Source organism: Anomalospiza imberbis, chromosome 9 (genome assembly GCF_031753505.1).
Source record: "Anomalospiza imberbis isolate Cuckoo-Finch-1a 21T00152 chromosome 9, ASM3175350v1, whole genome shotgun sequence".
Lineage (NCBI taxonomy): Eukaryota > Metazoa > Chordata > Aves > Passeriformes > Viduidae > Anomalospiza > Anomalospiza imberbis.
In genome coordinates, this window is record NC_089689.1 from 31,592,822 (window position 1) to 31,607,710 (window position 14,889).

At 38.4% G+C, this 14,889-nt stretch overlaps 1 protein-coding gene and 1 long non-coding RNA gene across 7 annotated transcripts in view; one reads left to right on the forward strand and one right to left on the reverse strand.

Annotated features, from left to right (window-relative positions):
* The first annotated feature begins 306 nt into the window (after positions 1-306).
* On the forward strand, positions 307-6,256 carry LOC137478902 (uncharacterized). The gene is made up of 2 exons (XR_011001866.1): positions 307-615; positions 5,624-6,256. It is a non-coding gene; the product is annotated as an uncharacterized lncRNA (long non-coding RNA).
* A 1,151-nt stretch (positions 6,257-7,407) lies between these two features.
* The window catches only part of SLC44A5 (solute carrier family 44 member 5), a 63,642-nt gene continuing 56,160 nt past the window's right edge, over positions 7,408-14,889 (reverse strand). For 5 of the 6 annotated variants that reach the window (XM_068199059.1, XM_068199058.1, XM_068199056.1 and 2 more), the window contains exons 16-22: positions 14,249-14,343; positions 13,769-13,872; positions 12,457-12,530; positions 11,035-11,105; positions 9,867-9,955; positions 9,177-9,261; positions 7,408-7,604 (exon numbers count right to left, since the gene is read on the reverse strand). In XM_068199059.1, coding sequence (XP_068055160.1) covers positions 7,492-7,604; positions 9,177-9,261; positions 9,867-9,955; positions 11,035-11,105; positions 12,457-12,530; positions 13,769-13,872; positions 14,249-14,343 — 631 coding nt within the window. In that variant the 3' untranslated portion in view covers positions 7,408-7,491. Of the gene's footprint in view, positions 7,605-9,176; positions 9,262-9,866; positions 9,956-11,034; positions 11,106-12,456; positions 12,531-13,768; positions 13,873-14,248; positions 14,344-14,889 lie in introns of those variants that run through there. The other variant, XR_011001865.1, reaches the window with a different exon arrangement.

Sequence of the window (14,889 nt, forward strand, 5' to 3'; positions counted from 1 at the left end):
CCTTCTTTAAGCCATCTGCAGATGTGTGGATTTGCAAAGGAACATGCCAGGTTATTGCAGAAAATGCACCAAAAGCAACATTCATCTGCAAAGTCAAACCACAAAGATGGTACACATCAGACACTGGCTGAGACAAAAACAGAAATATTTTCATCCTGTATTTATGACCAGGGTCTGTTTGACTGTAACAGGCCAGTTATGTTTCCATTTCCTTCTTTAGCAGAAATTTCAGTCAGACTATACCACTGCTGCACTGTTACTGTGGCCCAGAGTAACTGCAGCACAATGACAACTCGTGGTGCCAGAGCAGAGTGAGGCAGCCTCTTTTCCCCTCTTCCTTACCAGCTGGCACCAGTGCCAGAGAGGGCACCTCCATGAGCAAGGTGCTCAGAACATAGGTGCTTCCCAAAAGAAGCCTACTGACTAAAAATGAGTAGCCATGCTGCATTCCATCAAGTGGTGACATGGGTCACTGGTCCACATTCCAGGGCTGCTGGGGAGACTTGCACCGTATGACATTCCTCTTGGCTAACCAAAAAAAAACAAATTGTGCAAAAGTAGCATCCCTAGAAAAGACTGGACAGCAGACTGCTGGTGCATGAGAAAAAGCTTCAGGTAGGCTTTGAATTAATCTGGACGTGGATTAAAGTTTCTATGGCATGCAGCCAACATTAGATTTAAATGTAATGTGAATAGCAAGAAAACCATGTGAGATAAAAAAACCCATCAGCCTGAAAACAAATTTTAAAAGCGGCAAGAAAGCAATTTTGTTAGTAAAACTGACATTTTCTGAAGGAAGACAACAAATAGCTGCAGTCAGTTCCAACTGGCTGTATGTGTTAACAGGAGATACTGATGTTAGTTCAAAAAATAAAAATGTCCAGATTTTAATCAAAATAACAACATACATATGAGACACATAGTAAAGGTCCTTTATGCTCCAGAATCCCCTTAAAATAACTTTAATATTACAATTGTACCTTCCAGTGTCTGGGTACACTATGTTAGATTCTGCAAGGCTATACATGATCACTTGAACTCAATATTCTTTAACCTACACAATGCTTTACTGCTATTGTTACTTTCTGGCATGAAAAAAATTGAGATTTACATCAATGCTTTACAGAACAAAATGTATGTAGGTTTTGTTTGCCAAATTTGCATCGGATTAAATGTTAAAAAGAAAAAAAAAAAACAAAACAAATAAAAGGGAAACAAAAGTAAATACACCTTCATGGAGATTTACCATAGAACAATAGCGTATTTCATCTCTTCCTAGCACCTGTAATGTACCTCTTCCCATGTTGCATGGCCTCGGTCAGTCTAGCTGCTAACCTGGGCTCAGGGAACACCAATATTCCTCTGAAGATCACTTTCGTTTGTTCACCTTTCACTGTCTAGTTTGGGCTGAACTGGCCCACATCTAAACCTCCTAGGCTGTGTCATTCTCCTCTCCATCACAGAATATTCTGAGTTGGAAGGGATCTTCAAAGATCATCAAATCCAACTCTTAGGTGAAGAGCTCATTCAGGGATCAAATCCACAACTTTGTTACAAGTTCCCTTTTCCAGCAGCTGCCTACCACCCCTTGTGGTACAGATCTGGGCTGAACAAGTACTGCTTCTCATGGCCAGTGACTGGACAGCACAAACCAATCAGTCTCCCCACCAATGCTGATAGCATTTAACTCATGCTAAAAAATAGCATCATAAATTATAAGCCTCATACACACTCATTTATCCTTAAATTATATATGCTGCAACTATGCCTGCCACAGTCTATATCTGCATCTATTTGCTATTCAGCCACTGAATCCCAAACATACAGCCATACCAGCTTTCTTTGCTAACTCAAAAACTTGCTTTGCTAATTCAAGGTCTCATTGCAGGGAATGCTGAATGCCAGAAGCAACTTCAGACAAGGCTCCCCACATATGGAATGACTTACAAGGCATACCTTAACCTTGAATCCAAATTCTTCCTTTTTCCCCTACTCCAAATAATTGCTTCACTGCTACATCTGCTGAAATCCATCCCCATCCCTGAAAAGCTTTTGCATGGGGTTTGGTGGCTTTTTTCCTTTCCTGTCCTCCAGCAAAACATATGCAACAGGCCGCTGGCCAGATTTGGAGTCATCTGCCGCAGGTCATCTGCCTGTGATGCTCACCCAACTCATGGTGTACAATAAAGGTTTCTTCACTTCTCACAAAGACAGGGGAAAATACGACTGTGAGCCTCCTAAACTCTAAAAAAGATTTCTGCTGAGTTCTATGGTATAATTTCATCCATTCACCTTGCTTCATATAAGATCTCAATTCAGATAAAATACAGTATGGTTTATTATTACATTGTTTTTAAAAAAATTAAAAAATGTAACAATCAATACTCCCTCCTTTATAAATAAACCCCAGAATTCCCCTCCAACGAGGAGCAGCGGCAGCGGCCCCTCCCGGGGCCTCCTCTGCTCCCGCATGCCTTCAGCACCAAACGCGCCCCGCGTCCCGCTCCGCCCCAGCGCAGCCGGAGCCGCCCCCGGCCCGCCCCGCACAGCCCCGCGTACAGCCCGGCGCGGTGCAGAAGCACTCCGGCTTGTATCGAAATCTTTATTAGAACAATCCCCAAGAACTGTAAAACGGTGAAGTAACAATAGAATTAAGCACTTCCGTTATCAAAGATGTTTAAACAACAGGATTCTATTTCTGCATAGCAGAAGCAACAGGATTTAGAGCTCAAATCATTGTGCTCGTGTTAATTCCATTTTGACAAAACAATACAATCTTAAGAATCATATTAATGAAACCTACCTTTGATTTCTCAAACTTCAAGGAGCCATTTGTGTGGCTTTAAAACTCATTATTTAGGACAAATGCATGTGGACATTTTGTAGCATAGAGTAACAGACAATTTTAATACTAATAGCACTAGTGTTACTTGAACATGAAGAAACACTCATTTTCTAATTGTTTACAGTGCAGTACAAATTACAAATTACCCCCAAAATCATTGCCTGTATCAAAAGTTTAAAAATTTAGAACAATTTATAAAACACTTCCAGAATAGGAAATTATCAGTCTTGAAATGGAGAAGGAACTTTATGCTTATAAACACACAAATAGATGTATTACAGTAATATATATGTAATTTTTAGGTTTATTCCTTCTGTTGTAAGTAGCAAGAGCCCAGTTCTACCCACAGTTACACAGGTACAATACACATGATCATTGTAAACAGAAAGCAGAATAGGCCCTACTCAGAAGTCCACTATACCACAAATTAAAGCTATTTTAAAAATCTACTGTATAAAAATGGAACAGTCTTGCATTGTTTTCATTTATTTGCAACACCATTGTCACGTTTTCTCCCAGACCACACCATCAACTTTCATAATCTGTCAACAGCAGCAGGGTGCTGCATCACACAGTGCAAACACATCTGACATCCTTACTACAGTTAATTTTTTGTTAGTCAATTTGAAATAAAGTGTTGGTTTTCCTCCCTAGCCTTTTCTGTTTTGTAGTCTACATGGTATAAATGAATTTCAAAATGTAAGTCAGGTAAAGTAACAGCCAGTAAGGCACTTTGTCTGCAAGGATACAGCTGTCCAGGCTGAGCAACTGGTCAAAGGGAGACATTCTGGGTTACTCAAAACCAGTCAGTTTATTCTTCATAACCACTTCTCTGACAGCCCATTTGTGGAAGAATGCTTACTGACAATTGAAGAATCAGCCTGACATTGCATCCACCAAAATAATTTTCCTGTTCTACAGTGGAACATGCAATAGTAAAATATTTCATTAAATAGTAACATTTAAAATAATATACAGCATCCTTGGATCACCCAAGAATCATCTGCTGAATACTGTTGGGGGAAAAAAACCCTCATCAGAAGAAATGATCCTATCTTCTTGTTTGTGTGTTTTGTTTCCATGTTTTTTTTTTTTTTTTTTTTTTTTTTTTGTTTGTTTGTTTGTTTGGACGGTTTTGTGTGTATTTTTGTGTGGTGGTTTTTTGTGGTTTGGTTTTTTTTCTTACAAAATTTGAAGGCTTGACATTAAAACTTTGGTATAAAACATGTAAATGAAAGCCATTCAGTAATATGCTTTACGGAGATACAATGAATCCAAACCAAACTAAAAAAATGTGATCATATGGATGTGATAGCAGGTGTTTTCTACTGTCTTGGTTTCTACATTCTGCTAGTTTGTGATCTTGAGAATGTTTTTTTTTTTTTCTACTCATGTAAAAGGGTCTTTCTTCAGAAAGAAGAAAGCTTCACCCAGGGAGAAAGTGCCTGGCATGACCCTGACTCACACCCCTGACCCTGGCAGGCCCTGGGCAGCTCAGGAGCCTGCTGGTTCTGGGCTCTCCCATGCCCTGCCTCTGTCAGCAGCTCCAGCACAGCCCCAGTGCCACTAGTGGCACCACGGGCACTGCATCACCAGCCCCAGCAGGCTCAGCAGCAAAGCACGTGGCAAATTTTACTGTGTTTCACTCTCTAAAGTAAAAAAAGGAATTTTTAATTTTATACTAAAGCAAGCAACAAAGTTAAAGCCCAAATCCAGAAATGGCAATATTAGTACCTCCTCTGTGGTGCACATCTCCAGATTCTGGCCCACAGGATTAATTAGGAACCATTATAATAAGATAGTCTTGAAACATCTTAGGTGAAGTTTTCCCAAGTAAATATTTGCATTAATTTTGACTAATTATTAGCAATTTATTTCTAAAAAGCCAATTTAAATATTTAATAACTACCACTTACTGAATTTATTGATTACAAAATCTACGTGGTATTGCTTTGTATTTTCACAGTTCTCATAATTACATCGTAAGAAAATGGCTTTTAAATTTTCTTCTCAGAAATGATGATCAGTTACATTCTAAATACTTTCACAAAATAGTGAGAGGAGTAAATTTATACATATATATAATTTTTACTGTATATAAATAATAATACAATTTAAAACTTTCACTTTTAGAAATTCCTTTAGTAAATGCATAGGTTTGTTACAAAAGTTTTCTAATCAAATAACTGTATATTATTTCTATTATGCTTTATTCCTAGTAAACTCTGTAGTTACATTCATATGATAAAAAAGCAAGCTATATTCAGAAATACGCTTTTTCAATTGAGATCCCAGTAAGACACTCAAGTCCAGTAGAAATATAGATTATGTAATACAGTTTCTTTAGCTGAAAATTAATCAGTAGTATTAGAAGAAAAAAAAAAAGCTTTAGAACATGGATTGTAATAAGACCAACAGCTTCTTTAATCACAGAATGGTTACACATACCCCCAAAAGTTACTCACTTAATTCTCAAAAAAAATTAGAATCATGTGGCGGGGGGTGGGGGGGGTGTAATCCATACCATGCACATAATGAGAAAAGAATGATAATGCTGATGATGATGATGATAATGAAAAACTTCATCTCTCGGGAGTCCTTTCACTCCCCAAAGGTGGGATTCTCAGTCCTTTCTAAAGGTCAAGTTTCCTCTAGAGTAGCTCATGGGGGGGGTTACCAAAATCTAAAGGTGCCTATAATCAGTAGCTACATTTGAAACCATATGCCTTCATTTTACATTATTTGAGTCCTAAACTGAACCCCTCATTTTTGCTTCAGGGAAAAGGGCTCCAGCATAAATTGGACCAAAGAGAAAACTTATAAGGATACTCCCACCTGCACCTCAGTTTACTGAATTTCAAGATCTTACCATGCCCACGACTGCAAGGGTGTGGATGGTGGTCGCTTGTGCATCAACATGAGCCAAGACCCATGACATGAAGGACAGAATTACTGCCTTTGCAGTGATCACAGACATCACAAACCAGAGCTGTAAGTTAGAGAGCAAAATCCCATTGGGATGTAGATGGTCAGTAAACTTTCCCCAGAAACTTGCCTTCAAATCATCTGGAAAAGAATTTGCATTTCTTTTTGTGACACCAATGGACATCTAGGGTTAGAAAAGTATTTCCGGGTGCTAAACTCCTGTCATAGAACTGGCAAATGTATGGCACGTGCCACTCCTGGAAAGTGCTGGAATAACTTCTTCAATGTATTGGAATCATGAAAACTAGGGGCAAACCTCAGTATGGCTGGGTCCTTGGCTCACCCAGGAGACTAATAAATTAAAGTCTTTTTAGCTCCATCTTGGCAGTAAGAGACTTAAACTCTCCAGTGTTAAAACTTATTCCATCAGCAGAGCTGTTATTTAATGGCAGTGACAGTTCACTACTGGGAGGGTCATAAACCACACCAAATGTTAATGTACTTTCTACAACAGGTGTATTCATGACTTTGTACTAATGACTGGGCAAATTTAATAATCAAAAAGCAAACTAAATCTTTCAGAGCATCTCTCAGTAGTTGAATAATTAATCCTGTACCATGAGAAGATTTGAGTTCAATGCCCTAGTACCTTATTTTGTGAGCCACTGGGAGCACGGAGACATGGCAAAGTGCAGCCCTGGCCCTCTGCACCTGCACAGTCATTCCAATGGCTTGGCAGGAGCCCTTCTAAGCTGGGCAGAGGCAATGGAACGCCTTGTACACACACACAGAGCAAAGACTTTCATTCAATGAAAAAAAGGACTGCATTTTGTTTCCCTTTCAGTGGACCTCAACTTCCTCATAACACAGAACACAATCAGAGACTTGTCAGGGATAGGGGGATATTAACATGTGCATCTCTCTTAGACATCAGCTAAAAATTATACATTCACCATCTTGTACCAGATGAAACCTTATTTGTGTGAACCACAAATCACTTCAGCTGCAGTGGGACCTTCTCTCAGTTATGTAATCTTTTAAGCACAACTCCCAGAAAACTTCACTTTAAGCAGTATCAACTTAAGTATTTTCTGTCTACCTTCTTTGGGATCTGCAGGGTACCATCATGTCTTAAAAGATGCAGTTGTGGATGTGATTAAAATATCACTACATTTTTCAGTGTAGGTAATCATTAATGCTTGTATAATCACAGTTTAAATAGCTGTGAACCAGCTTGTACAAAAAAATACAATCATAGCACCATATTTACAAATTTAGTACCATCTCCTCATTTAACTAGAGTCTCAAACTATCTTTTTTATGGCTAATTAGGTTATACATTAGTGCTTTCAAAAAATTGCCTGAATTTCTTTTACAAATATACACTTATAAGAAACATTATCAAAACTGCTGTCATCTAAGGCAGCAACATGTATTACAAAAGTTATTAAAACATCATTATACACTTATAAAAGTTTCAAATTTACATTTTCTGTTTCATAGGCACTCTATAAACTAAAATGTGGCCTTGTTTTCACAGCAGTTAGTTTAACCATTTAAACTAGTTAAATGTTACCAATGTTGCTCTTTTTTTTTATATAAGCAAAAGGAAAAAATAATCACCCATTAACCAGAAGCATAATTTACAGTTTTTACTTTTGCCTGCTTTATACACGTTTTGCTTAAAAGTGACACTTTTTGATGTTGAAGTTTAGTGTTCATTATCCTGCTGCCTTCTTAGGGCTTAGTTTCTTCTTCCCTAGAATTCGGTGGAGGCTAGCTGACATGAAGTAGGGTTTTGCTGTAGATCCATCATTTCTTTCCAGGTCTTCACCTGAATTTATACAGCAAAACCAGTCAAAAAAGGAAACAGCAGTACAACCACACACACAGAGACACAAACAATTGAAAAAAAGGAGAGAGCAATAGACCCAACATTAAAAGAAACTCAATCAAGATAATTTTGCTTTATTATTAAGTTGATGAAGGACATTATAAATTTTCTATTTTCTTAGACCACAAGACGCTTTACATTATGCAGAGACACAAACATCTTGCCATTTTTTAATGATAGCAATATATCCCTTTTATTCTCCAGATCTTTGGTTTGGCAGTATAGGTAGAAATTTTTAGAAACTCTCATTCCTTTACTAACCATGGAATTTTGGAAATCTCTTGCTAGAAAATGTGTCACAAAGACAGCCATGGAGTTCGGCACTTTCTAAAACTGGACCATTTTTCACTGCCTAAGATAAAGTTCATTTGAAAACCTGCTGCCATGAATTAATAATATTCTATCTGATCTATTGTCCATTACTTAATGGGAGCATGGGAAAAAGAACAGAATATGAATTTAAAACACCAAGGCAGACATTACTTTTTTCCCTACAGAAAAGTAGGAGTTGAGTGTTATTAGTGCTGTCTGCCTGTGATCATGTTTGCTTAGAACCAAAGTCCACAAAATGAGATAAACAGGATGTAGCTCTCAACTAAATACCAATTTTGAGGTTTCTAACTGATCTTGTTCCTGTGATTCTTTGGCAACTTCAGTTTTTCAGAATCCCTGTTAACCTCAGTTTCTATGGAAGCAAGGTTAAAGTGAGTGTTTAAAGAATCAGTATTATAATATTTATCTCACTTCAGTAATCCATAGTGCATATTTATGAAAGATCAAGCCTATGACTATTTCCCTTAGTATTATCAAATAATTTTCAAATTGCAAGAACAATCACTACCATGTAACTAACTTCTACTTGTGTCCTGCCACGTGGCAACCTACCAGAATGGCTTTCATTATAGAAAAATACAGCACATGGAAAGTACTACATGCTAAGGACATCTGCTTCTTATAATCATATCCTAATCCAAGAACAACAGATTTCTTTTGTGATTTTAGTATTCTCTGACTGGACAGCCTGAACAGTAGTCCCTTTGACAGGGCCTATGATTGTGTGCCATTGGAAGTCCAAGGGACAGTTAGCTTCAAGTGGTATTTCACAGAATCTTTGAGGTAATTCAGCATAATACTTCATTCAGGGTTATTAAACTGAAAACAAAGTACCACCTATATACCAAAGAATATATTTGTTACTGTCAAGACGCTTAAGCAAATCAATACTGTACAGGGCTCTTCACAAAGCACCCAAAAGCAAACTTAATAAAATCTACGGAACATCTGAAAAACAAAAGCCAGATATTTCCATAAACCATAAAGCTACCTTACACTTCTTAAAGTAATTAAATTGGAATACTAAAGCATGGAAGACCATGTCACAGAGACAATATGAAATGAAGAAGCTGCGAATTTTTCATACAGTTTGCTAGTATGTCACCAGAGTTCTGTGAGGAATAGATAAGGTGATTTTCTACTCCTCTTTCCATGACTTGCAGGTATTACTGTACTTACAAAAGCAGAGGAAAAGCGTGTCGACGCACATTGCATAGACGCTGAAGAACCCGTGTGCAACTAGGTAGGAGCCAATGATGACTGTCTACAAAAAACAAACCACAATAAACACCCAAATTTCTTTCAGCATCACTGTGGTAGTATTAACACAGGTCAGAAGCCTAGTCTGCTACACAAATTTAGAAGAATTTAACATCAGCTCAGTATTTCTACTGAAGGTTGCTGCTGCTGTGGACAGGGATCAAAAGTTCAAAACATTGCATCCTAACACATAGTAGTTTCTAGTTTTCCAGCTGGAAATAACTCCAAACTGGAGCTATTATTTCAACCTCTGAGGAGAATATAGGCCAAGAATATTCTGAACTCCTTCAAGAACCACTCAGCCTAGAGATGTTCTAAGTTTAAGGGGGGGCCTACAAAAGGAGAGAGAGATGCATTGCAAGTCCCTTCCATTAGAAGCCATATTGTCATCAGTGTCTTGCTGTCTGGGAAGTCTGAGGAGATGTGAAACCTAATTTTTCTGAAGATTCAGAGTCACTGCAGTGCCACTTCTGCCTAAAGGATCCCAAGGACTGGAGTGCAGTATGCCACTGAGATGCTGGCCAAAGAAGCTGTCACCAGACCATGCCCTGAGTAGTCTGAGCACCTCAAACTGCCCCAAGCATTCAGGAAATTAAATGGTTGCCTTACCAACAATGGTACCCAGTAGTAATTTAGCATTGGCACTTCCTGTGCAAAGACTGGTATTCTCTGTGTGAAGAAAAAGAATGCAAGAACACCTGCAAGAAGCACAGGCAATTAGTGATTCCCATGCTAGCTCTGATTTCCCAGGATCTAAAGAATGGATAAGACAGACAACAGATCCAAGGCGGTTTCAATAAAAGTTTGTAAACAATACATTCTTCAATACTAATTATCTAACAGAAGAGATATATAAATTAACCAATTACCATAAAGATATTAATGGACCCAGAAAGACTTTAATGAGTTGTTTTGTTTCACCATTCTACTGAATTTAACAGCAAAATTAATAAATAATGTAATTCTACAGTGATGACAAAATACTTTATATCAGCTCCTGGTACTAGCTTTACTTTTGATTAAAATAGAATTAATTAGTTAACTTTGAAAGTATACAGAATGCAAAATAGGGTTATTTGTTAAATAGTATTTTGAAACTGCTGCAACAATTTGGAAAAACCAGAACACTACCAACCTGAATTTCTGAAAGTGCTTCATTTAAAAAATAGAAAAACACTTTTCTGTCACAGAAAACCATGAATAGTCTACTTGATAACTACTTTACTGAATAATCTACTTGATATCTACTGATAACAAAGAAAACCCTATAAGGATGCTAGAAATACCCTATTTCTTTTACTATAGCTTATAGATATTATGGGCTCAAATACAGCAGAGCTTCAGGTCCATTCCTGCAGACCTGTACTGCCACATTTGTAGGCAATTGTCTTTTACCAGATGAACCTCATTTGCAATTTAATTCAGTTCTTACAAAAGGAGAACTGACTGTGTCTGACTTATTGGACATGAATTTGGTTTGATTCAGCTATGATGCTGTGGCTGCAGAAGTCCTCGCACCAGCCACACATTCAAGAGCTGTAAAAGCAATTATGGAAAATATATTGTCAAGGCAAACCAGGTGCTGGGCAGGGGGGAGAAAGGGAAAAAAAAGGTTTTACATCAATCTAGCAAATCCTAGAAATACAGAACCAGATTTCTAAATAGTCAGACCAAGGAGAACCTCCAGCTGCTAACTAAGCACAAATTAATATGGCAGGTATGCTTGTGGGTACCAGAAAATAGAGTATAGAATTTAGAAAACAAACAGCCATCTTACCTACACCACCAGCGACAAGGATTTTCCCCAAAAATAGAAGGAAGTCTGTAACTTTGTCCAGAACTGCAACCCTGTTTAGCAAAGGGCAAATAAGACATAATCATCACAAACCAGACATTTGTATTCTTTCTCCTTAAATCTATGGATAATTGCAAAACATGACCAGAAGCTGTCTTCTGCTGTTTTTACAGGCTGACAACACAGCACCACAGACAGGCAGCGCTGAGATGAGTGTTGCTACAGCATAATCTCAGGAGGCAAAAAAGCACTGAGCCTTTGTTGGGCAAGGCCTTAATGTAGCAGTGCTGCTACAGGACTGACATGAAGACTGTTTATTCATCAAATTGGTTTAAAAAAAATCAACCAACCCAAAACTTCAAAATATGTTTATTTCAGCCTTTCTAGGGGCACAGATAAGCCAGGCCAGAATAGGAGAAGTACACATCAAAACAGAAAGCCATATTTATGTAGATTGCTGGTAGGCCTCCTTTTCACTTGGTCCTATCTGGCTATCTTTCATGACTCTTTTCTACTGCACAGGCATTACTCAGTATGGACATCACTGTCCTCATATTAGTGCAGGGTAACACAGTGAAGATATTCCATCTCCCAACTCCAGTCCTTTCCTCTTCTTTCTTAAGCGTCATTTCCATTTTCCTCTTTCAGCCTTCACACCTCCATTTCCCTCCTCCTCCAGTCCTTCACTTAATGCTTTAAACCACCTAACCAGTTTTACTGAGTCTCTTGCTTGGTGATTAGATTGTGTCCTATTGCAACGACATGGCCTGCTCCTAAGTTATTCTCCCACTATGTTTTGATCTTACAATAGCAAAGGAGGAGCCAGGAGCAATGAAGGAAAGTACTGATGAAAACAGGGAGTTTGGCAACACGCTCGGTAGTGGAGAAAAGGGCCAGGAAGTTTCCAAGCATCAGAGGACATCTGGTTATGTTAAAGACAATCTTTTTGAAAGTATTCTGTCTTCTTTACTTCCACTCTCCGACACCTCATAAGATTTCTGAATGAATCTGAAGACTTAGGTTTTTCTGCTTTCCCTTTCTCAGACCAAGTGGACCAAAGCTCAAAAACCAAACATATGACAGATGATGAGCACCCCATTCCCATGTATCTGCAGATCTCTCAGGGGCTCCACTTGTTTCTTGGAGGCATTATTACAATGTACTGGGTACTTAGGAATTTAAAGGACCAATCACAACAAAACCATGTGATTGCATCAACCCTGCACAGGTTGCTATAGTGGCCAGCCTGCTGTTACACACTGAGTGTAAGAAATGAGGGCCACGTTTGAGGACAGAAGCAGCACTCAGTATTTGGAGAAGATATGGGAGAGGAAGGAAGTGTGCCCACAGAGTGCAATAGTAAGAACTCCTGACATTTCCAAGGACTGGGAGATAGTCCCTTACCTCACCACATTCCGCATGAGCAAAAAGAATGCTTCCTTTGCTGAGGTGCAGAAGTTTTTACCATATATGGCAATCTGTAAAAATAATAGTGGTTGTTAAGTAATTTAAATAATTAGGATACCTTCTCATATGCCAGGATCTATCTGCATGTAATGCATAGTTCTCCCTAATATGTGGCCTTGAAACTCAGATGAACATAAAACACTTTCCTCAGTCACATCCTACTTCTCAATGTTTCTCATCAGCTGGGACAGAATATTATCCATCTTTCCCATTCAAATCACCTGGTGATGAGCATGTCACCCCTTGTGATCTCACAGGTAGTAGACTAAGTACTTAGTTTGCCAAGCAGAGCAAAAAAGGTACTTGTTGAGGGGTTCTTCTCCCTTTGCTAGTTACCTAAACTAGATTTATAGTCAGTGGAAAAGAATAGGCACTTGTAGAGCTGAAGTGAGCTGACCCCTGTAGTTACCTCCTTGGACGCAATGCTGTTTTCCCTGAAGAATAAATCTGCATAAAGTAAAGCAGCTAAAGTTATTCAGCAACAAAACTACTTCTTCCTGGAATAGTGTCCACCAGGGTAAGATATACTAGAACAGCTCTCAGCTCAGACAGTTTATGAACTGTAAAGAAGATTGTCAAAACTGCTTCCTCTTCAAGATGGCAAAAATTTGAAACATAATTGCATCAACACAGGTTGTAATAGACCCACTACAGCCACCTCCTTTGAGACAAGAAGTGTGACTGTACCATTCAATCACTGAAATTGCTTCAAGCCAGAACATCCTAGGCTGAAATTTGTGTATGTTAATTTATGTGAAGATTTCAAATTTCTCTTATCTGGAAGCTAAGAAGGCTTATTTGAGAGAAATATCACTACTTCTGCTAACAGAATTTGTGCTTCTAACTTCCAGGTGGAAACACAATCATCACATGCCTTCTGACCTCCTTATTCAAATATCGCCTCCAAACAGAAATGTCATCAATATGCAATATGAAAAAAGCTAATATTCCTGTTGAAACCAGGATGTCAATTATTGAACTACAGGGGCAGTTAACCAGTTATTCCATCTCTTCCCACTTATTTTGGGGGTGAGGGTGATGGACAAAGACAGGAAAAAAAAAGAGGTTGAAATTAGAAGGAAAAAAAATCTTACTTTTTCATAGCAGAACCACATGCATGTACTGAAAACGCCCATAAATCCCATAATAATCAGCAGATTCAAGTACTGCTAGCTTCTGATGAACTAGCAGTGTATAGGATATTTTAATGTCCTAGATAGGGGAGACAACATGGAGACATGGCACATACCATGATGTAGGCATTTCTGTTTATAAATTTTAAGAATTTTTCCAAACACCAGAAACAGCACTTGAGGCAGCAGAGTAGGAATCTAGTGAAGGAGTTCTGAGTACCTGAAAAGAGCAGGAGAGAGTACATCATACATAGAACTCATGAACAGTCTTCAGAACGTAGAAAACTATTCAGAAGAAGACTTTAAATTGTGACATTATTTTTTTTATTTCTAGGTATGGATTCTTTCTCTGAACCAAATTTAACTCACTAGCTTTCAATTAGATCAGACTCATATTCCATCTGAACTTTGCATTAGGTTCCCAAGAACATAGACTCAGCTTGAGTAAATAAACATAAATTTACTGGCTTCAAAAGAAACCACAAGGGATAATGTGGAATTAGTCTCTTTTCCTTGCTAAAAAACAGCTTGGGAAAATAGGGAAGTAATTTAGCAATGAAGGTCTTAACAATTTAGGGCAAATTAATAAATCTCACCTTTCAGTTTGTGATCCAGGTATTCCAGTATTACTCTTATAAGCTGGACAATTGCAAGAATTAAGGCTCCAAATGCCAGCGAACCTGTATGGTATCTAAAAACAAAATATTTGACTGTTATGTCATATGTGTGCCTATGTACATGGATATATGTATGCATATATGAATGTATATATACAAATAAAATCAGAAGTGAAGGAAGGTCCATTAGTAGGAATTACATAAAACAAATGGACCTTCATCCCGATCCATCACAGATGAACAGGATGGAGCCATTGGTGCTGCTGGTGTTTGTGAGTGCTGTGTCTGTCTCTTAATCTGTGTATGCATGCTGTGTACATGTATTTCATGTGTGTGTCTACTGGGAGTACCTGCTCAGCATTACAATTGGTTGGACCTAGGGGCAGGGAGCTGCAGTGGCCTTGGTGCTGTAGGGCTACAGGATACAGCCTTCCCCTAATAACTACATCTTCCCAGTTGTGCTGGTTGGATGGACTAGAGTTAGTTTTTTTCTTAGTAGTTTGCGCTATGCTATGTTTTGGATTTCTGACCAGGACAATTGTGATAACACACCCATGTTTTAGCCATTGTTGAGCAGCACTTGCACAGCACCAAGAACTGCTCTGCTCCTCACGCTGCCC